We start from the raw sequence: 25,208 nt of genomic DNA, 5'->3' as shown, positions 1-25,208 counted from the left end.
TGAGTAGGTGCACTACCACTCCATTCTTATGGGGCTCCCAGGAATGGCAAAGAAGGTCCAATCTCATGATCAGTGGGATCCCTGCGGATAGGTGATAAATAAGGATTATGGAAAAAACCCTTTTAATCTATTTTCACACACGGCAGATTTGTTGCAGAAATTTCTGCATCTGTGTCAGTTATCTGAATGGGGATTGCAGTAATCCATGAACATGCTGCAGAAACAACCCCATTCAGGTGAATTGAGTGGATTCTTCAGTCACAGAAATTTCTGCAATGAATCTTACACGTGTGATATACCCAGATTGGCCCTCTTTGCCATTCAAAAATTTGGGAGGTATGCACGTTCAATTGACACAGGTCCAAGGCTAGTTAAGTGCATCAGAGCTCGTGCACCCGTGTTATCCAAGACATGATCAGAACAGGTTTCAGGACAAAACAAGGTTTCCATTCACTGAAGCAAGCAGAAAACTTGACAAAGTTTAGGAATTTATTAGAAATTATTTTATTAAACATGTATAAATTCACCGAGTCTTTTTTCCAAGCTGAAAAAGTTTACTTTTTCCAGCATCTGAGAGAAGAGGAGACACTTCCCATCCCATTTATTAAGTTGCCTGCCTTTGAACCCGATCTAGCTCTCATACATACTTTTTACATGAAGAAAACCCACACAGGAAAAAGGGAACTTCATTTAAACTTTAACTAGTAAACTGGCTTTCTCTAAGAGGCATAACTATATATATATATATATATATATATATATATATATTTTTTTTAAAAGGAGCAAATTGCTCTTTTTCCTGTTGCAATATACATACCCTCCATCATCGTGCGGCATATGTACCCACCATGGCTTTGCAGACTTTTCTCTGGTTGTGTACCACACAGTCAACTAACAAATCACTCTGATACTTGTTAACCTGATCTATTAATGCTGTTTGTAGCAGTCTGACTAGCAGCGTATCAGAAGAAATTATCTTTCCTGTTTGGGTAATTGGAGGTAGCGACAATGTTGCACACTTAGGGCTCCATGTTCACGTCCAAGCCCTTTCGCATGGAGCCTGTACAGCAATGCACGGAGGCCGTATGGATCCTGGGTAAAGAGCCACGCATCCTCCATGTGCTGCTCTACAGGCTCTGTTGGGTGCAATATGTTTAGAGATAATCTCCCCTAGAAGCAATGCATTTAGGAGAGAATACCTCTGTACATACAGACTCCAATGGAGAAAGCCACAAATGTATCTGTCAGATTCATACGGAATGAAACAGAAGAAAAATTCTGCATGACTGTGTGAAATTGTAGACATACAGAGGTACAGTAGAGGCCTCATTTGCCTCTATGGAAGCCCTATTATGGCTCCATACAAGGCAGAAACATAACACGGCCGTGTGCATGAGTATTGTGTCTACAATATTGTCAAGAACGTAAAAAAAAAGATATGGTGCTAACGGCCCGAGTACCATGTGGATTAGTTCAGAGACCCAGGCACATGCAAGGGGTTCCTGGTCATTGTGTTAACAGTGGTAAAAAAAAGAAAATGTTTTTATACTTGGAATGATAAGGATTGATTATTAAAAAATAAATAAATAAAAAAATCAGGTAAGATAAAACAATCAATACTTATTTTCATTCATGAAAAAAGTTTAAATAAAAACAAACAACTCAACTGCTAAGCATGTGTTTCTTAATTATTTTACTTTTATTACTGTTGCACCATTTATACAATTACATATATTTTCAATGCATCCATTTTACATCTTCCGTTGTTTTTATGTTTTTTTTTTTATTATTTTGCACTTTTTTTTTACATTTTCATGAATTACTTGCTTTTCAATGAGTGTTGTGTTGGTGTCTGTGACATAGAATGGAAGAAAAACTGGAACTGCAAATCAACGCAGACTTTATTTTTTATTATTATTTCCACTGACCAATAAACAGAACTACAGGTGCACCCAACCACAGACATGCATTAATTCATCATGAAAAATCTAGGTAGACTAAGTAGAATGAGGATGTTGTTACTTCCAAAATATCTGGAGAGGAATAAGAGACAGCTAGGAGTAGGTTCTGTTGGAAAAGTTTGGCCGTTATTCACTGCATTAAAAAAAAAAAAAAAAAAAATTGACTGCAAATGAAAGCTAAATCCTAAAAAGATTTGATTGCCTTGGCACAAGCCCTACGGGCAAATTCAAAAACATTTCTCCTACAATTTTATTGCAGAAGGGAAAACAAAAAGGTATAACTGTGTGTGGACTTTTCATTTTGTAGCTGCTGCTCAGATGTAAAAAATAAAGAAAATGTTCAAACATCTATATCTAAATCTTTCTTATTAATTGACAGAGTTGGTGGAATGTGCATTTGTACATTTTCTCCCCCACAAAAATACTATTTGGATTTTTATATAATTTTTGGGCATTACATGTACTTATTTCAAATCTAAACCAAGTTTGTTAGTATAGCTGAAAAAAAATAAAAATATATAAATCAAAAACAAAGAAAACATCATCGCAGGTTGTTTTAAGTGGTTATTTCAAACAGGCTGTCCATCTTACTCTTGAACTGCTACGGTTTGATCAGAATTAGCTGCTTGAGTTTCAGTAGCTTTAACTTCATCAGCTGGTCCTGCAGGCTCAGAGGCCTTAGTAGAAGAACTAGGTGCTTCGGGTTCTGGAGACTTCACGGAAGATGGAGCAGCCTCACTGCTAGGTTTTGAGTCTGAAGCTGGAGCGGTCTCAGTTTTGGCCTCTGGTGCGGAGGGAGCCTCAGTCTTTTTGGCTTCCCCTTCCTCTTTGCTCTTGTCATCTACTTTACTTGGTGCTGATGCTTCTGAAGGCTGGGAAGTTTTTGCCTCAGTGGTAGGTTCAGAGGCTTTAGTACCTTCACTATTGGCAGCTGGAGCAGGAGATGCAACAGATGGTTCCTCTTGCTTGGATACAGGAGGTTCAGCATTCTGAGGTTCCACCTTGGCATCGGAGCAAGCCTCTGTCTTCTCACATTCTGTTTTTTGTACTGCATCCTTATTTGTTGCATCCTTCTCGGCTTCTTTGTCCTCAGTTTTGTTTTCAGCAACCTGCGGTTCCTTGTCATTTTTTTCTTCTTTATTTTCTTTTGCATCAGCATTTTCTACAGGTTGAGTCTCCTCATTAGTTTTAGTTGCCCCTTCTTCCTCTGTGTTTGCTCCATCTGCCTTTTTGTCTTTATCTTTTGATTTGTCATCATTTACATTGTATCCCTTCTTCTTCTTGCTCAACTTTCCTCCCATGATTGAAGCCCTAGAATCAAAGACGACAAAAAGGTTACTGGTGTACTCAAGAGGGACTTTAGGAGATAAAACAGTTTTTGGAGAAAAAAAAAACAAATCCAAAAGAATTAATAAAGAAATGAATCATAGCAAAAGGTCATTAACTTTTTGGTTCCCCAATATAGAAGTTGGTTAAACTAGAATCAATGAGGTCGTATTGTGTAATATGTTGGTTATTTTGTATTGATTTAACTGAAACAATGCCCCAAGATCAAAGTAAGGAATGCTTGGAATGTGCAAAGGGAACTAAACATTTGACAGTATCTTTTAAAGTTACTTATTAGCCTGTCAGTAATTACATTTTTATATTCTTCTATTGACAATAACTTGCAGGATAGATCTCACAATGATGGGTTGGAGTTCCCTAAAAGTAAATATATTCCCTCAAATTAAGCAGATCATTTTACCCAGATCAAACCTGAAGGCCGGTTTTAATGGAATATTTAGTCAACCAATCATAAGACATAGTAAACAGTGTGATTTGAGCTTCAACTTGTGAACTCTCCCAGGGCAGCCATAGCGTTGATTATTGCACCCAGAAGCAAATTAAAAGTCAAGGTTATGAAATGTTAGATTTACCCAGGTTCATCATTTATCTCCAGAACTAAAACATATAGATATAAAGAAAATACATCAAAAGTCATCTAACTAAATATGTAAAAGTGTCCTCATTCTGCCACACAAAAACACTAAAAGCAATCTTCTACAAAATCCAGGGTTGACTAACTGTCACATTAAATAAGCAACTAAACACAATTTTTTAATATCAAGTGACAGGTAGGTTGAAGCATTTCAAGGGTTACTCTTGCGTAATAACAACATTGAAGTAATTTGTTCTCCAATAGTTAACCAATAATTCACTTCCAGAGTATATTCGATCATAAAGATTATATATTTATTACACACACACACACACAATATGTATATCTATAAAATGATACAATTTAAGGTATTTGAAGCAAATCACTGTACTACAGTATTAAACAAAAAAAAAAAAAGAATGGAGAAGAAAGGGAGGCAGCCATGTTCCACTGTAAAGTGGGGTTTAAAGGATTAAATGGGATTATAAAAAAAAAAAAAAAGGAGAGTGTTTGCTTCCAGAAATAGCACCTCTCTTGTCCATGGGCTTTGTCTGGGATTGCAGTTCTGCCTCAAATCGAAAAAAATGGCGTTGAGCTGCATAAACAGCCCATGGACAAGAGTTGTCATGTTTAGGAAAGAAAGCAGCCATGTTTTTCTAATCTATTATAGAATTATTTTGCCACCTGTGTAATTTGTCTCTGTATTTTTTTCATATAGAATAAGTTGCAAATACTGAACTAATACAATTTTATAAAGCCATGCACACATCCGCATTTCTATACAGCTGCAGGTCTACATAAATTTGGTACTTCCCAATACACTTCATATTCTCCTCATAGAAGTCAAGTTTGAAAACAACCTGGATCCATATTGTACATCTGACATCAGTATTGCCGATAAGCATTTGTGTAGGCAACATGGAGAAAAATACTAATAACAATAGGGATAATAATATCGATGAATACTGAGCTGAAAGCGGACAATACAATTGGATTTAGTTTTACTATTTAACTCCATATTACTATACGTAGGTGTGAAGGAAACGGGAAAAAAACTGCTCCTTGTAACGGGCGCTCTGGTGTGAATGGTCCACTAAGTCATGGATATGAATTAAAAGGATTTATTGGATAGCATAGTAAAAAACAATAAAAATTGCTGCTGCAACGCGTTTCAACCTCGTACTGAGGTCTTCGTCAGGCGTATCCATATACGTAGGTGTGACTGGGGCCTTCTTCTCTAGTGGTTTTCCTTGTACTTAATGCACATATTTGACAACAAATCATGAATTAAACTATGCTAGCGTTAGTATTTTCTGATCTTAGGACTAGATACTGGGAACGACAAAGTCAGATCCTCCCCCTTAATAACAGACTTAGTGGAGGAACAAAGCCTCCAGTGTGAAATGTGTGTGCCAAACATCATGGAACCAGTAGTTTTAGGATTTATTGCGGATAACAACGATTAAAAACCAGCAGCAGAATATACATAGAAACTTAACATTTTATACTCCAGATACTAAACAAATGCTATAAGGTCTATAAAAATGTTACGATTGTTAAAAGATCAGCAAGTAAAAAATGTAAATAATATAATGAAATTAATTGTTTTAGGTACAAAGTTATTTTTTAAAACTTTAAAATTTTATTTTTTTTCTCTTCATTTTGGATACAACTGTAAGCTATAAACAATTAAAATTTTAAAAGAGACAATCAAAACATCCCTTAGAGCTCGCCATTTTTAAAATTTCCCATCACATTTTTGATCAGGGATCCTGGTAGTCAGAGGACAGAGCAGCACGTCTCTCGGAAAATCTCATATTTGGAGTTCAGTCCAGTACGTTCATTTAAGGCCGTTTACATCTCTGTTGGATGCTCTGTATAGAGCCTCTGTCTGCAATTCGGTCAGTTTTCCTTCAAAACAACAGAGACCGCCATAGAACCCCGACAGAACCTGTTGCGCTTTTAAGGGTAAGTTGTTCAATGGACCAGCAGTGCGTAGTGGCTTCCATTATGAATGGAAGCCACGGCACAGATGTGAACATCTCCCAACTCGAATAGGTAATGGGCCATTTTATCTAGATTGATTTTCTACAGCGTTTAATCATTTCTGGCTTTGTAAAAAAGGGTGCAGCTTTTTGGCCTTTTCTGGTTGTTTTTAGTAAAACGTTGTCAAGTACCTTACAGTTAAACTTAGAGTCACTCCAGTCACAAAATAAAAATTCTGCTTTTGGTCATGCAGTCATGGCACACTATGAGGGCGGATTTACACGAACGTGTAATACGTCCGTGCAAGGCGCGTGTTTTTCACGCGCGTCGCACGGACCTATGCTAGTCTATGGGGCAGCGCAGACTGTCAGTGATTTTTGCGCAGCGTGAGTCCGCTGCGTAAAACTCACAAGTCCTATATTTCTGCGTTTTTCGCGCATCACGCACCCATTGAAGTCAATGTGTGCGTGAAAATCACGCGCACCACACGGAAGCACTTCCGTGGGACGCGCGTGATTCGCGCAACGGCAGTCAAAAGTATGTTTGCAAACAGAAAAGCACCACGTGCTTTTCTGTTTACAAACATCCAAACAGAGTGTCATAATGATGGCGGCTGCGCAAAAATCACGCAGCCGCACATCCTATGTGATGACTCACGGAGCTGTTAAGTGCCTTTTTCGCGCGTAAAACACCGCGTTTTTGCATGTGCAAAAGCGCACACGCTCGTGTAAATCCGCCCTCAGACTGCAAAAGTTGTGTGTACCTGAATGGTGCCGTTACAGAGATCCCTGGGGTCCCCTACTAGGCCGCAGCTGAAGCCTGTGCTGCCACAATAGCAGAGCAGTGCTGTCCTGAGCCGCTTCAGTAGAGGAAATACATACAAACAGAATCACATACATTTTAAAATGATGACTACTCCCCTGCAGGATACTAATATGACATAAGTGATGATGGGGCTTGGATAATGTTAAGAAAGAAAAATTAGGAACGAATAAGTCAGTCAGGCCCCATGATGCTGCCAGTTTTACATTTTCGCAGTCTGGGAGGGGCATGGATGTGTGCACCTGCCCACTGATATCAATGTAAGGAGAGGTAATTAACATGAAGCGGACTAAATTGCTGGCCTGAAAAAATGGAGTCATGGAGATACAGTAGTAGTCACAATGTAGAAAATATGTAGTACCCACAAATAACAGGGAAGACAAATACTATGCAATGTAATCGTAAGGAAAACACAGAAACCCCAGGTGCTGGCTGATTTTTCATTGTTGCCAACATTTCCATAGTTTCAACACATTTTCTTCTGTTTACTCCTTGTGTGTATTATTAGGCCGGGTTTCCAGGTAGCGTAAACGCTGCAGAAATTCTGCAATGGAATTCTGTGCGAAAATTCCACAGCATTTACAGTAGCAGTAAAGTGTATGTGATTCAGAAAATATCATGCCCACGCTGTGAAAAAAATAAAATAAAAAACAGTGTAAAAGTTCCGCAGCACATCAATTTATGCTGCGTTTTTGTTGCGCCTTTTCCCCATTGAATTCAGTGGGGATGTGAAACCCACAACAAACAGCCAAGCATTGCAACTTCCGCAAAAAATCGGAACTCAGAAAAAAAAAGTTCATACTTACAACCCGGGCATTGTCATAGCGACGCTATCTTCTGTTCTTCTTTCAGGCCGGCCTCCTGGAATGACGTTTCATCCCACTTGACTACTGCAGCAATCACAGGCTGAAGCGGTCACGTGGGCTGCTGCGTCATCCCGGGAGGCCAGACTACTCGTCAATAGAGGGATGCGTCGCCATGACTATGTAAATATGAACTTTTTTTCTAGCGCTGCTTTCCGCAACGGAAATTCCACCCGAAAAACTGCACCACGAGTTGTTTTATGCAGCGTATCCGATCGGTGGAAACCCAGCCTTAGGATTTTATCCATCATGTTCATCTTGAATACACATTTACGAGTTGGGAGAAATAAAACATGTAATCAAAAGTGGAACATATGTAACTCGCCCTGTTCACTATTTTGCAGGCAGAAAAAAAACAAAAACGATTTTGACCTGCCTGCAGTTTTTCGCATCGTTTTTTGGCTGCGGCTATTAAGCGCCACGGGCAAAATACGCTTTCTCCTCCTCCCATTGAAATCAATGGGAGGCTGTTTCAAACGTTTTTTTGGTGCCGATTCCGCGTCAAAAATCTCAGTGTCAACAGGGCCTAAGGCCTCATGCACACTTCCATCACCGTTTTCTCGGCCGTTTTTGACGGATCCGTGTGTCCGTTTTTGTTTCCGTGTGCACTCAGTTTCCGTTTTACACGGACGTTTTGCTTCCGTTTAAAAAACGGATGTGAACTTCATTTGAACCTGTCACATGTCCCAGGAAACACCCATAGAAAGTTTACAAGAAGTTTTTGGTGCGGTTTTCTGTGGCTTTCAGAGCATAGAGAACAGTTTGAGATTATTCTGCTTGGCTTACTTTGTTTTTTTGGAGTGAAAATATGAGCCTATCTTCAGGAATGAATGTTTACTGTAGTCTGTGAACTTTTGCTCACCCAGCCGTTGCTATGGCAACGGATCCGTCAAAAACGGACGGCACACGGAAGCCTTCCGTGTGCCATCAGTTTTTTTCACTGACCCATTGAAAAGTAGGACATGCTCTACTTTGCACGGAACGGAACAACGGATCCGTTTAAATAACTGAAGTGTGCATGGGGCCATTGAAATGAATGGGTTCAGGGTGCCATCAGTGACAAAAACGGATAGCACCCGGAAGGAAAAAACTGAAGTGGGCATGAGGCCTAACAGTATATAAGGTGGCAGTCACATGCGGCAGATTTTGTTGCAGAAATTTCTGCAACTGAAAATCAGTTACTTACATCTGAATAAAACTTGCAGAAATCCATACACCTGCCGCAGAAACAACCCAATTTAGTGAATGGAACGGATTTTATGTTCTGCCGCATGTGACTGCACCCCAAGAACATTCTACTATTTATACAATTATAGCCTTAAAGTGATATTCCCAAGTTGGCCCATATTTTTTTATGTAATATTTTACATATATTAGTAAATAAGTTTTTTTACCCCAAAAATTATTTGGCAGTAAAATATAATTTTTTACTTCAGCAACTTCACTCGAATATGTTCTTCTTATTATACTAAATAAGTGTGTTTCTATCACTTTTCACCAGCAAGTGGTGCTGTAATAAATTCACAATGCTGCTGGTTGTATGTGCGCGCTCCCGAGACTGCTATTATCCTGCATTCGTAGCAGCATAGCTCTCTTGCAGAACGCCCCCACAGAGCGCTTCAATGGTGGCAAGTATTTTTGCCATCTTTACCCCTTACCCAGCCGTCGTAACTAGCACTTTATCAGCGATACCAGCAATAAAGAGCGCACGTGTCGGTAATGCGCCCTCATGTTATAGAAGAGAGGAGAAAAAGGGAGAAGTGCGCAGGCGCGATAGAATGAATGAATGAAACGCCGGCGGCGATAGTTTCCATAGAAACGATCGACACAACTCAACAAATGACATGCGCTTCAGAGTAGGGCATATCTGAGAAGCGGCGCACTACAGAAAAAAGAAGGCATTTAGAAAGAGGTTTAGTTATTAATTTCTAGGTCCTGGGATATTGAACTTTATGTTGGGAATAACCCTTTATTGCAGTGAAGAAATATAGTAATGCAGCATTAATTACCGATTCTCAGGGTTTAGAATGAGGTACAGATTATTAAATTAACAAGGGACAGAGTCAGTTATAGTATTGACAGAGACATATGACCTTAGGAATGCCTGGTCTTTCCATGTGATTCTGACCTCATGACCAACATTGCATGTTAATGATTATCTACCTTTGAATCGACTATATTGTGTAATGCAAAACAAAATGGAAAAAAGCGTGAAGTTGTAAATAATTACTCCAATAATAGGAGACACAGTGAAACATGTGATTTATGTGACGGATTAGGCAAGAGAGGCCAGAGCAAAGTCAGGGCTACCATGGCAGCATGAAGACACAATCAGCATTCGTGCAGGCAACGGACCACAAGAGCAGAGGACTGGATTGCGGGAAGGGACAAAATCCTCTATGACACATTATTGAATAATCTAATAATGCTGTGATTAAATTAAAAACAAAAATTGTTTTGTCACAGCCTTAAACAATTACTAGAGATTTTACCAGGCAGTCACATGAATGTGTTAAATCAGTCATGAAAAACTGAAGCTTCTCATGGCCGATTTGCATCCGTGCGAGACTTGTTTTCACAGATCCCTCATAGACTTGTGATCCGTGAAAATGGCCAAAAATAGGACATGTGAATAGCCCTATAAAAGTACATTGATTTTTTTTTCATGCAGCTGTGTGACGGCCGTTAAAAAAAATGGCCTAAAGAGGCTCTGTCACCAGATTTTGCAACCTCTATCTGCTATTGCAGCAGATAGGCGCTGCAATGTAGATTACAGTAACGTTTTTATTTTTAAAAAACAAGCATTTTTGGCCAAGTTATGACCATTTTTGTAGTTATGCAAATGAGGCTTGCAAAAGTCCAACTGGGTGTGTTTAAAAGTAAAAGTCCAAGTGGGCGTGTATTATGTGCGTACATCGGGGCGTTTTTAATACTTTTACTAGCTGGGCGTTCTGATGAGAAGTATCATCCACTTCTCTTCAGAACGCCCAGCTTCTGGCAGTGCAGACACAGCGTGTTCTCGAGAGATCACGCTGTGTCGTCACTCACAGGTCCTGCATCGTGTCAGACGAGCGAGGACACCGGCACCAGAGGCTACAGTTGATTCTGCAGCAGCATCAGCGTTTGCAGGTAAGTAGCTACATCGACTTACCTGCTAACGCCGATGCTGCTGCAGAATCAACTGAAGCCTCTGGTGCCGATGTGTCCTCGCTCTTCTGACACGATGCAGGACCTGTGAGTGACGTCACAGCGTGATCTGGCAGAAGCTGGGCGTTCTGAAGAGAAGTGGATGATACTTCTCATCAGAGCGCCCAGCTAGTAAAAGTATTAAAAACGCCCCGATGTACGCACCTAATACACGCCCACTTGGACTTTTACTTTTAAACACACCCACTTGGACTTTTGCAAGCCTCATTTGCATAACTACAAAAATGGTCATAACTTTGCCAAAAATGCTCGTTTTTAAAAAATAAAAACGTTACTGTAATCTACATTGCAGCGCCTATCTGCTGCAATAGCAGATAGGGGCTGCAAAATCTGGTGACAGAGCCTCTTTAAGTATGATAATTTATTTTAATGTGGACTCTTCTTTTATAATGCCCAGTGCTGTTATAAGTAATCATTACTTTTACAAATTCAACATTTAATGTTTAAACATGCTACCATTTTTCACTGTGAACACATCCTTAGGGCTCATTCAGACGAGCGTAAAACTTGTTTTCAATGGGGCCAGTCACACATACAGGAGTTTTCACGCAGCGCGAGTCCGTTGCCTGAAACTCACTGCATGTCCTATATTGGTGCGTTTTTTCATGCACCTACCCCCCCATTAAAGTCAATGGGTACGTGAAAATCACGCACAACACACTGACGCACATCCGTATGCGGTGCGTGATTTGCGCATCAATTCCATTGAAAAAAAAAAAGATGTATTTTGCGAGTGCGTGAAAAAGTAATGCCACCTGCACCACGCGCACACACACACACACACACACACACACACACACACACACACACACACACACACACACACAGAGAGACACCAGATTCACACGCGTGAATATGATACACTCGTGTGAATGTAGCTTTAGGCTATATACACGTTACGAAATCGGATTTAGAAAATCCCATTGAGAACCTGTGGTTGCTCAAAAAGTGGGTGGACAAAAAAAAAAACCCCACAGAAATTGTGAAACTTCAAGCACTGACTAGTCAAGAATGGGTTGCCATCAGTCAGAATTTGGCCCAGAAGCTGATATCCAGTATGCCAGGGCGAATTTCAGAATAAAGAAGGGTGAACATTGTAAATATTGAGTCTTTGCATAAACTTTATGTATTTCAATAAAAGTTTAAAAACTTATAAAAATACTCATCTAAGGCTCTGTTCACATCTGCGTTGGGGTCCCGTTATGACGTTCCATGAGAGTTTTCCATCAGAACGGGACCCTGAGCAGACACAAACTGACACGTTTCCAGTCGACTACGCTATTGCTTCCGGAAAAACAACGGTGTCAGTTTGTGTCTGCTCAGGGTCCTGTTCTGATGGAAACCTCAGACGGAACCCCAACGCAGATGTGAACAGAGCCTAACTAAAAGATCTAAAAACACCAAAATTTGTGTCAGTCTCAAAACTTTCGTCCAGGACTGTACAGCCTATCATTATTACGGGTCTGTAATACTGATGCTATATGATCTGTAATACAGGTGTGTTGCGGATTCCTAAAATGGACATATTGCAGATTCGGCATACTCGCGTGAAACTAGCCTTTTTACACTTGCGTACTTGATCAGTATTTTGCATTCGTATTTGTAAGCCAAAGGCATGGATGGAACTTAACCCCTTAATACCGAGCAATTGTTTACGTTTTTCCATCGTCGCATTCAAAGAGCTATAACTTTTTTATTTTTGCGTCGACATAGCTGTATAAGGACTTTTTTTTTTCCAGGACAAGTTGTATTTTATAATTGTAAAGGATCTGCCAGACACAACTTCTGTGTCGACGCCCATAGGTAATCAGTCTGCCCCTGCTTCTATGTCTGTGAGACTGACTCCATCTTCCACCACTGAGGATGGCAGGCTTAGGAGTGGGGGAGCCTATCGCAGCCTGGCCAGACGTAGCTAGCTCCCGCCCTCTGTCTATTTATACCTGCCTTTCCTGTTCCTCCTTTGCTTGTGATTCTTCTCTGTTGGTTTCCTGGCCCTGCTGCAGCTTCTTGAACTACTGATCCTCTGCTTGTGATTGACCTTGACTTTACTGACCACTCTTCTGCTCTGCATTTTTATACCTCGCTCATCTCCTGGTTTGACTCGGCTCGTTCACTTCGCTTGTTGCTCATGGTGTCCCCGTGGGCAACTTCCCCATTTCCCTGGCTTCTTTGTACCCTTGTCTGTCGTGCACCTATTGAGTGTAGGGACTGTCGCCCAGTTGTACCCCGTCGCCTAGGACGGGTCGTTGCAAGTAGGCAGGGACTAAGTGGCGGGTAGATTAGGGCTCACTTGTCGGTTTCCCTACCCCGACATTACAAAAATAGCACCATTTTGGGTTACATATAATTTATTGATTAACTTTTTAAATAACCTTTTTTAGTGGGGTACTAGAGAAAAAAAACAGAAATTTTGCCATTTGTTTTGCCTCTTAATTTTACGCCATTTACCGTGTGGTATAAATAACATAACTTTATTCAGCGGGTCGTTACGATTGCGGCGATACCAAATTTATATGGATTTGTTTATCTTTTCCTACTTTTACACAGTAAAAATAATATTTATTCAAAATTATTTGCTTTTGTGTCTCCATATTTTAAGAGCCATAACTTTTTTATTTTTTCACCGATGCAGCTGTATGAGGGCTTTTTTTTTGCGGGACGACTTATTGTTTGTATTTGTACCATTTTGGAGTAGATGTGACGGTTTGATCACTTATCAAAATTTTATTGAAGGCAGGATGAACAGAAAACTGCAATTCTGGCACTGTTTTTTATTATATTTTTTACGGCGTTCACCGTGCGGATTAAATGATGTAATAATTTTATAGTTGGGTTCGTTATGGACGTGGCGATACCAAACATGAGTAACTTTTTTTCATAAAGTATTTTGTAAGGGGAAAAAGTGTTGTTTTTTTTAGTTTTTTTTTTACTTGGGACATTTCTTTCAAACTTTATTTAACTTTCTTTTACTTTATTTTTAGTCCCACTAGGGGACTTTACTATGCAGACTGCTGATCGCTATTATAATACACTGCAATACTTCTGTATTGCAGTGTATTATTGCCGGTCAGCGTAAGGCTATGTTCACACAGAGTTTTTTTACAAGTTTTTTTTAAGCGGAAACCGCTTTTTGAAGCGGAGGCGTCTTTTTCCCGCAAGAATCGGCGTGCAGGGAGAGGAAAATCTGCCTCAAACTGAATTTTGAGGCAGAATTTCCGCCTGAAAAAAAACTCTGTGTGAACCCAGCCTAAAACTGACAGGCACCTGTTAGGTCATGCCTCTGGCATAGCCGAACAGGCAATCACTAAAGGCAGACCTGGGGGCCTTTGTTAGGCCCCCAGGCTGCCATAGAACCCATCGGCACCTCGCGATGCCAGTGGGATGAGAGAGGGAGCCCCCTCCCTCTAAAATCACTCAGATGCGGCGCTCGCTATTCAGCACCGCATCTGAGGGGTTAAATATGATCAGAGAACACTGCTTGTCGTCTCCGATCATTGCCCTGGAGCCCGTGGCTGTTACGATGCGGGGAAAGTTCTACTGAAGTGCCGACGTGGAAACGCGTCGCTTCAGAAGAACTACCCTGAATGGCAGACGTAAAAACACTATATGCCGGTTGTTAAGGGGTTAACCCCCTTAATGACCAGCCTATTTTAGGCCTTAGTGACCATTCTATTTTTTACGTTTTTCCATTGTCTCATTCAAAGAGCTATAAACTTTATTTTTGCGTCGACACAGCTGTATAAGGTCTTGTTTTTTGCGTAACAAGTTGTATTTTTTTAATAGCACCATTTTGGGGTACATAGAATTTATTTATTAACTTTTTTTTGGGGGGGGGAATAGAAAATGCAATTTCGCCACACTTTTTTGTGACCTAAATGTACAGCAATAACTTTATTCAGTGGGTTGTTACGATTGCAACGATACCAAATTTATATAGCTGTTGTATGTTTTACTACTTTTACACAGTAAAAACACTTTTTTTTTTCCAAAATTATTTGTTTTTGTGTCTCCATATTTCAAGAGCCATAACACTTATTTTTCCGCCGATGCAGCTGTAGGAGGGCTTTTTTTTGCGAGACGACTTGTAGTTTCTATTCGTACCATTTTGATGTAGATGTGACTTTTTATCACATTTTTTTTTAAGGCAGGATTCACAGAAAACGTTTTGCATGGTCTTTTATTTTATTTTTTACGGCATTCACCGTGCAGGTTAAATAATGTAATAAGTTTATAGTTGGGGTTATTACAGGTATACCAAATATATGTAATTTGGTATCGCCAAATATGCGGCGATACCAAATATGTGTAACTTTTTAGTTTTTTTAAATAATAAAAGCATTTTGTAAGGGGAAAGTGTGTGTTTTTCTTTTTTTCACGTATTTTTTTAATTAACTTTATTAAACTCTTTTTACTTTACTAGTCCCAGTAGGAGACTTCACTATGCGATCATCTGATTGCTTTTATAATATACTGCAATACTTTCGTATTGCAGTGTAATAGTAAATGTCCGTGTAAAAGACTGAACAGACATCGCCTCCAACCGCTGCAGATTGGGATAAACGTCCCGGCATGGCTGGAGGCTATGTCTGTTCAGTCTTCCGTCACTCCGGTGAAGGACCTGCGGGATGAAGTGACGTCACAGCGTGATCCCGCGGCGAGATCACGCCGTGCGGTGAATGAAACTGGGCTGGGATAAAGAGAAGTGTATGACGCTGATTGGTCAGTGTCATACACTTTTCTATACAACGCCCACTTGGTAAATAGAAAAAAAAACACCCAGTTGGGCATTTAGAAAAAATTTGCATAAAATCGAAAAATTCTCTTTACTTGTTCAATAACAAATGCTTTAAAAACAAAAATAAAAAAAACCAGTAGTGATCTACATCAAAGCGCCTATTAGATTCGGTAGGAGATAGGGAAGTTCTAAACCAGTGACAGACGCTTAAAAAAAAAAAAAAAAAAAAAAGCTAAAAAAAAGTTGTACGTATCCCAAAAAGGTACCAATAAAAACGAATCGTCTCTCAAAACATAAGCTTTCATACAGCAGCGTCGGCGGGAAAAAAACAAAAAAAAAACGATGGCTCTGGGAACATGGCAACACAAAAACAAGTTTTGTAGAAAGTGTTTTGATTGTGTAAAAGTAGTAGAAACATTAAAAAAAAAAACGACATACAAACTTGCTAGCGCCGTAATCTTAAGGACCCACAGAATCAAGTTATATTACTTATCCCACCCGATAAACGGCATCAATTTAAGATGCAAAATAGAATGGCAGAATTTCAGTTTTTTTCCCATTGCACTCAAAAAAAAAGTTTATAAAAAAAGTAAATTATATGTACCCCAAAATGGTACCATCAAAAATTACAACTTGTCCCACAAAAACAAGCCCTCACACTGCTATGTCTATGGAAAAATAAAAACTTTATGGCATTTGAAACATAAATCGGGAAAAAAATGTATTTGTATATATCACCCTGCTCTGCAATCTACTAGGCAAGCGGTTCCCAACCGGGGTGCCGCGAGAACCATCCAGGGGTGCCGCGACACTCGTCTGAACCACGGCCGTGCTTTCTCGCCTCTTTCTCACAGCACGAAGTGCATGTGAGGAGGAGATATTTTGCAGCCTCCGTTGATGGCACCCCACCCCCCTTCCTGTACATAGCGCCACTATGGCCGGGGAATCCACTCCTGGATGGAGCGCTTGATGTCTCTGTCCATATATGGAATGTGACATCAGGGGAAACTCCTGAAGCGGAACCCCTGTCCACAGCGTTGCTGGCGCAGTGATTTGGCTCCAGGAGAAGCCCCTGACGTCACAGTCTAAAAATGGACAGAGACGTCAGGGGCTTCTCCTGGAGTGGAATCCCCGGTCACAGCGTCTGCAATGCTGAGGACAGGGAGTCCGCTTCAGGAGTTGCCCCTGATATCATTGTCCATATATGAGACAAGCACTCCATCCAGAAGCAGAATCCCCAACCACGGGGGGATTCCGCTCTTTCAGGGAGCTACAGTGGCACTTTCTACAGGAAGGGGGGGGGGTACCTATAAGGGGGCTGTGTGCCACTACCTATTAGTGGGCTGTGTGCTACTACCTACAGGGGAACCTGTGTGGCACTACCTACAAAGGGGTTGTGTGGCACTACCTACAAATGGGTCTGTGTGGCACTACCTACAAGTGGTTGTGTGGCCCTCTCTACAAGGAGGCTGTGTGGCACAATCTACAGGGGGGGGCTGTGTGTGGCAGCCAGGGGAGGGGGGCATTATACCGTGTGGAGGCCAGCATTATACCGTGTGGAGGCCACTAAGTGGACATAATATATTTTATTATTAAAACTTATTATAATGTAAGGGGGCACTAAAAGGGGCATTATACTGTGTGGGGGCACTATATAGGGCATTATACTTTTTTTATGGGGCATTTCTTTTTATGTGGGTAGGGCGCAGAAAGATAATTTCGTACGGGGCGCCTTCTATCCTAAGGCCAGCCCTGAGTGTAAGGGAGTGTGTTTCATAGTGAGAAGGGAATAAATAGTTACATTTACAATAATTTTATAGAGAGCTAGATTTTAGAAAGAGTAGTAGTAGTAGTAGTCAGTCAGTGTCAGCATGTAAGACATGCACAGCGAGCCATTGCTGTGCGTGAATGCTGCTGCAGCTATACAATTTGTACATTTATTTGTAAATAATATCAGTCACAAATCTTCTTCAATAATCCTGGTTCTAAATGCGTGCCTGCTGAGACAGGCGTCACGGACGTGACGTCACTTAGTGTTTTGCATGTATCTAATAACGCAACCAAAAATTGTTCTGCATTAAGCATTTTTACAGCACAGTTCTACTTCAGTCTGTGTCCAAGTGAAAAAAAATTTCAGATCAGTAAAGTTTAAAATTTAAATCCTTGTGCAGATACCGCTTTTTACTCATACAGACATCCCATTACTCATTGTTTTGCATGCATCTAATTCCTAATAATAGTGGCACCAAAAATTGGCATATTACTCTGCAACAAACAGTTATACAGCGCCATTATATCAGTTTGTGTCTAAGTGCTAATTTTTCAATTTAAATCCTGGTGCTGATAGAGTCCGGCTGCTACTACTAGCCCTAGACAGCCACACCTCTTCTGCCTTGTCTGTTGTGTTCCATACTGTACTGCTGGGAATCCAACCCTGCACGAAGTAAATATAACAAACCTGAAACCATCCCATTTTTTATTTTTCTTTTGGGAGCAATTTTTGGACCGATTTATTAAAAAGCCTGTGCTTCATCCGATACCATCATGCGTGTATAAAGACCAGCAATCATCTGCCCCCAAAATATTTTTTTAACTGCTTTTTAAAATGTGATTGCTTCTTCCGATACCACTGTGCGTGTAGAAATACCAGCAGGCATCTGCCATTAAAAAGGAATACATTTTCTACCATTTTTTTTTTTTTATGTAGAACCAGTGCTGTGTGTTTTTAATCAGGCTGTTTGTTAGCACCGGCTACTATCCCATTTACCCATAGCCATATATGTTGCTGTCACTTTAACATTACTGCTAATGCTGTCTTGGCGGTAAAGATCTTGAAAGGGGTTGGATAAAATCCTCGAAGACCTCATAGTGTCATACACTACTTCTCAGGGCAATCTGGACACAATTCTAAACAAATTTATTGGGACCGAATCGAGCCAGTCGGCCGCTTGGTGGGGTCGGACCCAAAACAAATTTCGGGAAGTGCATAAATCTCTAATAATGATAAAGAAAACCTAATTCATTAGACAAGGCCAACTTCTGCCATTACTCCATGGTCATTCTTCAACGTGCCCATTGCTCTTTTGGTAGTGGAAAGGGGTCATCATGGGCACTCGACAGGTCTGCGGCTACGCATGTTCAAAGGCAGCAGGTTGTGATGTGTTCTGACACTTTTCTTTCATAGCCAGAATTAACTTTTTCAGCAATTCGCGCAACAGTAGCTCTCCTGTGGGATCGGCCCAGACTTCGCTCCCCACACATAACGAGTCTTGGGCACCCATGACCCTGTTGCCGGTTCAACACAGTATTCATTTGCAACCACTTTCGGTACAGTTCTGGCCAAAAGTTTTGAGACTGACACAAATTTTGGTTTTCACAAAGTTTGCAGCTTCAGTATTAGATCTTTTAGTCAGATGTTTCTATGGTATACCGAAGTACAACTATAAGCATTCCATAGGTTTTTCAACTTGTTTCGACAAATACATCAAGTTTATGCAAAGACTCAATATTTACAGTGTTGACCCTTCTTTTTGAACACTTCTGCAACTCGCCCTGGTATACTGAATTGTTGATTTAGGGGCAATCTTCCAAGCATTAAAGCCCTTTTGACGCAAATCAATGAGGACTGTACGTGTTTTCTTCGAGGTAACCATGGTTAACAGAAGAAGACATTGATTTCAAGCACCATCCCCCTTTTAAAGCAACCAGCATGACAGAGTGATTAGCTGCCTTGTCCTCGTTAACACTTTCTTCTGAGCTAACGAGAAGATCACTGAAATTATGTCAGGTCATTTTGTGGCAGGGCTGAAATTCAGTGGACATGGTTTTTTTCTAATTAAGTTGATTTTCATGGCAAGGAATGACTTTGCAATTAACTGCAATTCATTTGACCACTCTTCATGACAAATCTAGAGATAATGCAAGTTGCCACTATAAAAACTGAAGCAGCAAACTGTGTGAAAACCAAAAATTGTGTCAGTCTCAAAACTTTTGGCCAGGACTGTAGGTACGATGAAGTCAGGTGCCTAAACCCAGCAATTTCACCACACTTTTTTGTGACCTAAATGTACGGCAATAACTTTATTCAGCGGGTTGTTACGATTGCAACGATACCAAATTTATATAGCTGTTGTATGTTTTACTACTTTTACACAGTAAAAACACTTTTTTTTTCAAAATTATTTGTTTTTGTGTCTCCATATTTCAAGAGCCATAACACTTATTTTTCCGCCGATGCAGCTGTAGGAGGGCTTTTTTTGCGAGACGACTTGTAGTTTCTATTCGTACCATTTTGATGTAGATGTGACTTTTTGATCATTCTTGGCTCTTTGGGTCGTTTACATCCTAAGGCTTTTAAATTTTTCCTGCTTCCAACACATCAACTTGAACCGCTTACCGTCACCGTGCTGCATTTTCACATACTAACAGAAAGTGTCACTTTCCATTAAGATGTGACTAAGACTCTGCGGGAGCCCCCACAGGAAGTGGCTCCGGGGATCTTCTCTATCACCCTGCTCACTCCTTGCCTCAAGAACGAACATAGTGGTGCGGAGTAAGTTGGGCATAACCAATCGGTGCTATTAACCCAGAGTGTAGCTAGGGGTTGAGAAGCAAAACACATCTGAGTGGGCCCCCCACACAGTATAATGACCCCCCTAAGGTGCTCCACATAGTATAATGCCCCCATAGCTGCCCTTACACAGGATAATGCCACAATGGTTGCCCCCAAAGAATAATGCTCCCATAGCTGCCTCCACGTAGTATAATGACCCCTTTGTTGCCCCCAAACACTATATAATGACCCCTTAGTGGCCCCCACACAGTATAATGCCCTTATAGCTGCCCCACGCTGTATAATACCCCTATAGTGCCTCCCCACAGAATAATGTCCACATAGCTGCCCTCCACACATTATAATGTCCCTATAGCTGTCCTCGCACAGTATTATGCCACTATAGCTGTCCCCACACAGTATTATGCCACAATAGCTATCCCCACACAGTATAATGCCCATATAGTGCCTCCCACACAGTATAATTCCCCCTTAGCTGCCACGACACAGCATAATGCCACATAGTGCCTAATAAAAAATATATATCCACCTATTCCCGTTCCCACGATGAGTGGAGATCCCTTGGCTTCTCAGCTCTGTGCAAAGTGGCGCTCTGCGCAGATCGGCGTGATGACGTCTGGGCTCGGGGCCACCACCCTCCCTGCCCCGTGCTAACTACACTACTCTGTTAACCCCTTAATGCTGTGGTTAATAGCGACATCTCAGAAGTTTGTCAGAGGCAGGGAGCGCCTTCTGTTAGTCTATCGGCACCTCATGACACTACATTAAGCTGGCCAAATAAAATCAATAGCACGAGGGTTCAGCCGACAGCTTTTTAATCCAACTTTCCCATAAACATGTACGCTTGGCTAGGCCGGGTGTGCATGTTTATTTCAATCGGGTAAGGTGAACAAGCCACTGCCAGACAGCTCCAGAAGAAGCTTATCTCCAGCAGAAACATTGGATCGGGCATGTTGAAATCGAACATGGCCAATCCTCCTTTTCTCTGACATCTGTCGCCAGTGGACATTCGATAGGCCGAATTTTATCGAATACGCATGGCCAGCTGCAGACTACAGGCTACCATTCAGCTAAGCTGAAGTTACTGATCACAGCTGTGCTCTAATGCAAAAAGCAGCCAATGCTGAAATAATAAATATCAGGTAATCAGTGGCTTAGATATCCTTTTTTAAAACTCAACTAAAAGGAGTTTTCCCATCTTGGAAATGTCTGATAGACGCGGCTCCCACATCTGGGACCCGCACCTAGCTCTAGAACGGGTCCCCTAAACCCCGTTCTAGCTTACTCGGCTCAACTACCTCCCGGCGTTAGGGAAACCGTCAAGCTCACTGAGCTACGCTGTTTCTGTAACGCCCATAGATGTGAATGGCAGCTGCAGGAACAGCATAGCACAGTGAACTACGTGGTTTCCGTATCTACAGAGTTCCGGAAACAGCGTAGCTCGCCATGCTACGCTGTTTCAGTAACTCCCATTCACTTCTATGCCATTTACGTAACTCCCGACCAGCTAACCAGGAAGTGGCCGAGAGGCAGCGGAGCAGAGTAAGCTAGAACGGGGTTTAGGGGACCCATTCTAGAGCTAGGTGCGGGTCCCAGAAATGGGACCCGCATTTATCGGACATTTATGGCATATCCTGTGGATATGCCATAAATGTCCAAGATGGGAAAACCCCTTCAAGGCCAGAATCACACACACATTTTTGTGCAGTTTTTGGCTGAGTTTTTTTGAGCTGAACACAGGAGTGGACCCAAAAGAAAAAAAGATGCATCGCTCTTTTCTTTATACCCTTCCTTCCCTTTGGATTAACTTCTGGCTTTGGCTAAAAAAAAAAAAAATAGAGCCATGACGGTCACAAACCTGTATTAAAACGGTGCATGTGATCCTGGCCTAAGGGATGTCTCAGGAAATACCCTGATGGCATATCGCTAGGATATGCCATGAATGTCCAATCGGCGGGTGTCCAATTGCTATAATCCTAACCGACAATGGACATTAATTGCATATCCGAGCAATATGCCATCAATGTCTCTAGTGAGACAAACCCTTTGACTTACTTATATTTACTACCCCATTGCGAGCTATAATACTACACTATTAGTTATATTATTTATATTATTTTTTTGTTACCGTAATTATATACGTTTTTTTAAATGCTATATATGTAGAGGAACCTGCCCTTCTGAGCAAGTATGGCCTGTTCAGTAATTTTATATGTGGATAAAAATACTAAATTAAACCATGATATCACAGTACAGGTGGATGGGGCCCTCAAAGTTTCTGCTGTATTGTACCAAAGGCAAGAAAGATTCTGAGGACATAGTAAAGACATAGGCTTCTACTTGAATTTTTAGTTTCGCCCAGAGTTACCATTTAAATAAGAGGCATTTTAAGCTTACATTTTGATAGGCTAGATGTTTTTTTTGTTACTCTTCACGTGACCTGCAATGAAAAGGCTTTTCTATTAGTCCATAGTACAGGCCTACCGTTTCATACCAATCGTTTGTATTTTCTTTCCCTTGTATATTATCTAAAACAATACGAACCATTGTTTACACCACACCAGGGCATGGTACGGATGAACTAAAAATCTCTAATACTATAAAGCCGACAAAACAGAGAAAGACAAACTTGGCAATGCAACATATGCAAAAGATCACTTAATTCTGCAAAGATCTAACTTGTGATCCGTTTATTTTGAGGATTGTGAAGAAGTGCACAATTAGAGTTTGCTTCAGTGGTCTGTAACCGGTGGCTCTCTAGCTTTGGGAAACTACAACTCCCAAAATGCCCTGATTACCCAACAGCTTGCATATCACCGGTTTACATGCAGCTATTTTACTTTATAACATTGATCGCAGTTCAACATTGGTGGCCAGTAATCCTAAAGATGGCAGCGTTTATGGTTTGAAAATAATCTGTTGCAAAAAAAATAAGAAAATCAGCGTACGGCAATGGACAGTGAACACACAAGTCGGTATTACATGTCAGATTCACCCTTCGACAAGGTCATTATCCTGAATACTGCACCTTACTAGCTGAAGCATTGTGATTCAGTTCTTACTTTAATGGAAAAAAAAATAGAAACCATTTTCTGTACGGAATAGGCCTGTTATCTAAGAGATGTGACCATTACATTGTGAAGAAATCAGCTAACTTTTCAAGACCGGAAAGTGTGACAGGTATATATGCAGAGCTACTCTATGTGTACAGAGTTTTCAAATAACAAACGCTCATAATAGTGTCCTCATAACAGTGTAAGCCACAGTAATATACTTTGCTATATTGCTGCGGTCCTCCACCAGCAGAAAGTTAAGGTACCCATACACATTAGATAGAAGGCGATATTTGGACGTTCGTTCGTCCGATAAATAACCATTAAGCCGACTTGTCTATTAACATTTTAGATGATATTGACCGTAACGGCCGCCTAGGAACGCAACGACTGCTTGAAGTTAATCTTCCCTACTCTCCTCCTTTGTGAGAGGATATTGCCGGATGATCGTGTGCGGTCGTCTGAATGAACCAGACACATTCAGCATTTCTACAATACTTAGGCCCCATGTACACGACTGTAAGATCGGCCGTAGTTACGGGCCATATTTTCATACTTTATAATGGGAGCACGGCCTGTAAATACGGACGGCTGGCCGCAGCCGGCCATGCCCGTAATTACGGGCATGGTCGTGTGCATGGAGCCTTAGATCCAATATCTCCAACACAGCTGACCTGATTTTTAGAAGATGGCAGACCGTCATCTTCATAAACTCTTATTGTACACTCATTAACCATCATTTGGTTAGAATTTTAAGTGGCAAACGTTCGTAATAGTCGAAATCGTTCACGTTTCACAACTTTTGTCTGATGTAAAGAGGCACCTTTGCGGACAACGACCAGCTAGTTGCTGCTTACAAGTAAGTTCCTGGGCTTAAGCTGGCCAAACAAATAAGATGTATGGGTTTCTACATCTGATTCAAGGTGAGTAGGTATGTGTGCATATGCGCATGAGTATTTTACTCATACAGTATGTATGTGTTGCTATGTTTTGTATGTGTATGGAGAAAGTGTTATATATGTAGTAAATGTAAAGTTGTGTATTGTTGGTATTATGTGGGCATGTCCTGGCCCTGTTTGCCTACTTTATGTTGTCAATCTGAAAATGTGCCTGGTCACCGATTCATCTACATTTCATTACAGAACCGTACCCCAAAAGACAAAAAACAATTACTACATGTTCTAACCCCTTATTGCATTTTCACAAACATGCATGTCATGTGAAGGATCCCCTTTTGGCATTCCTCTGTGCATGTACGTGATGGTGATCAAGCGGACACAGCTGTGCGCCTGCATGATGCCTGCAGGAGCCCAGCTGTGACCTCTAATCCTGGCCGTTTAACCGCTTACATGCCACAGTGAATAGAGACCGTGGCATTTTAGTGGTTTAACAGAGGGAGTGGGCTCCTTCAGTCACCCATCAGTGGCCCACGAAAGCTGGCCGCCGATGGGTTGCCATGGCAGTTGGGGCCTAACAAAAGCCCCAAAGCAAGCCATGACTATATGACTATTAGGCCATGCCAGAAGCAAATCCTAATAGACTGCCTGTCAGTTTTAGGGCGGATTTACACGAGCGAAGTGCGTTTTTCGCACGCAAAACGCGCAGCATTTTGCGTGCTCAAAAGGCACTTAACAGCTCCGTGTGTCATCACATAGGATGTGCGGCTGCGTGATTTTTGCGCAGCCGCCATCATTATGACTCTCTGTTTGGATGTTTATAAACAGAAAAGCACGTGGTGCTTTTGTTTCCAAACATACTTTTGACTGCTGTTGCGCGAATCACGCGCGTCCCACGGAAGTGCTTCCGTGTGGTGCGCGGGATTTTCACACACCCACTTCAATGGGTGCGTGATGCGCGAAAAACGCAGAAATATAGGACCTGTCGTGAGTTTTACGCAGCGGACTCACGCTGCGCAAAAGTCACTGACAGTCTGCACTGCCCCATAGACTAACATAGGTCCATGCGACGCGCGAGAAAAACACGCGCGTTGCACGGACGTATTACACGTTCGTGTAAATCCGCCCTTACACTGACAAGCAGTAATGCTTTGGTATATGGAGTATACTAAAGCTTTATTATCAGTGATT

At 41.2% G+C, this 25,208-nt stretch overlaps 1 protein-coding gene across 2 annotated transcripts in view; it reads right to left on the bottom strand.

Annotated features, from left to right (window-relative positions):
- Window positions 1–1,678: 1,678 nt before the first annotated feature.
- BASP1 (brain abundant membrane attached signal protein 1) overlaps window positions 1,679–25,208 on the bottom strand; it is a 101,814-nt gene continuing 78,284 nt past the window's right edge. For both annotated transcript variants that reach the window (XM_075826768.1, XM_075826767.1), the window contains exon 2: window positions 1,679–3,272. In XM_075826768.1, the coding sequence (XP_075682883.1) occupies window positions 2,549–3,262 (714 nt within the window). In that variant the 5' untranslated portion in view covers window positions 3,263–3,272 and the 3' untranslated portion in view covers window positions 1,679–2,548. The remainder of the gene's footprint in view (window positions 3,273–25,208) is intronic.

The sequence above is a fragment of the Rhinoderma darwinii genome, chromosome 5 (assembly GCF_050947455.1).
Source record: "Rhinoderma darwinii isolate aRhiDar2 chromosome 5, aRhiDar2.hap1, whole genome shotgun sequence".
Lineage (NCBI taxonomy): Eukaryota > Metazoa > Chordata > Amphibia > Anura > Rhinodermatidae > Rhinoderma > Rhinoderma darwinii.
Note: the sequence above shows the minus strand (reverse complement) of the source record. Positions and strands in the feature narration are given on the sequence as shown.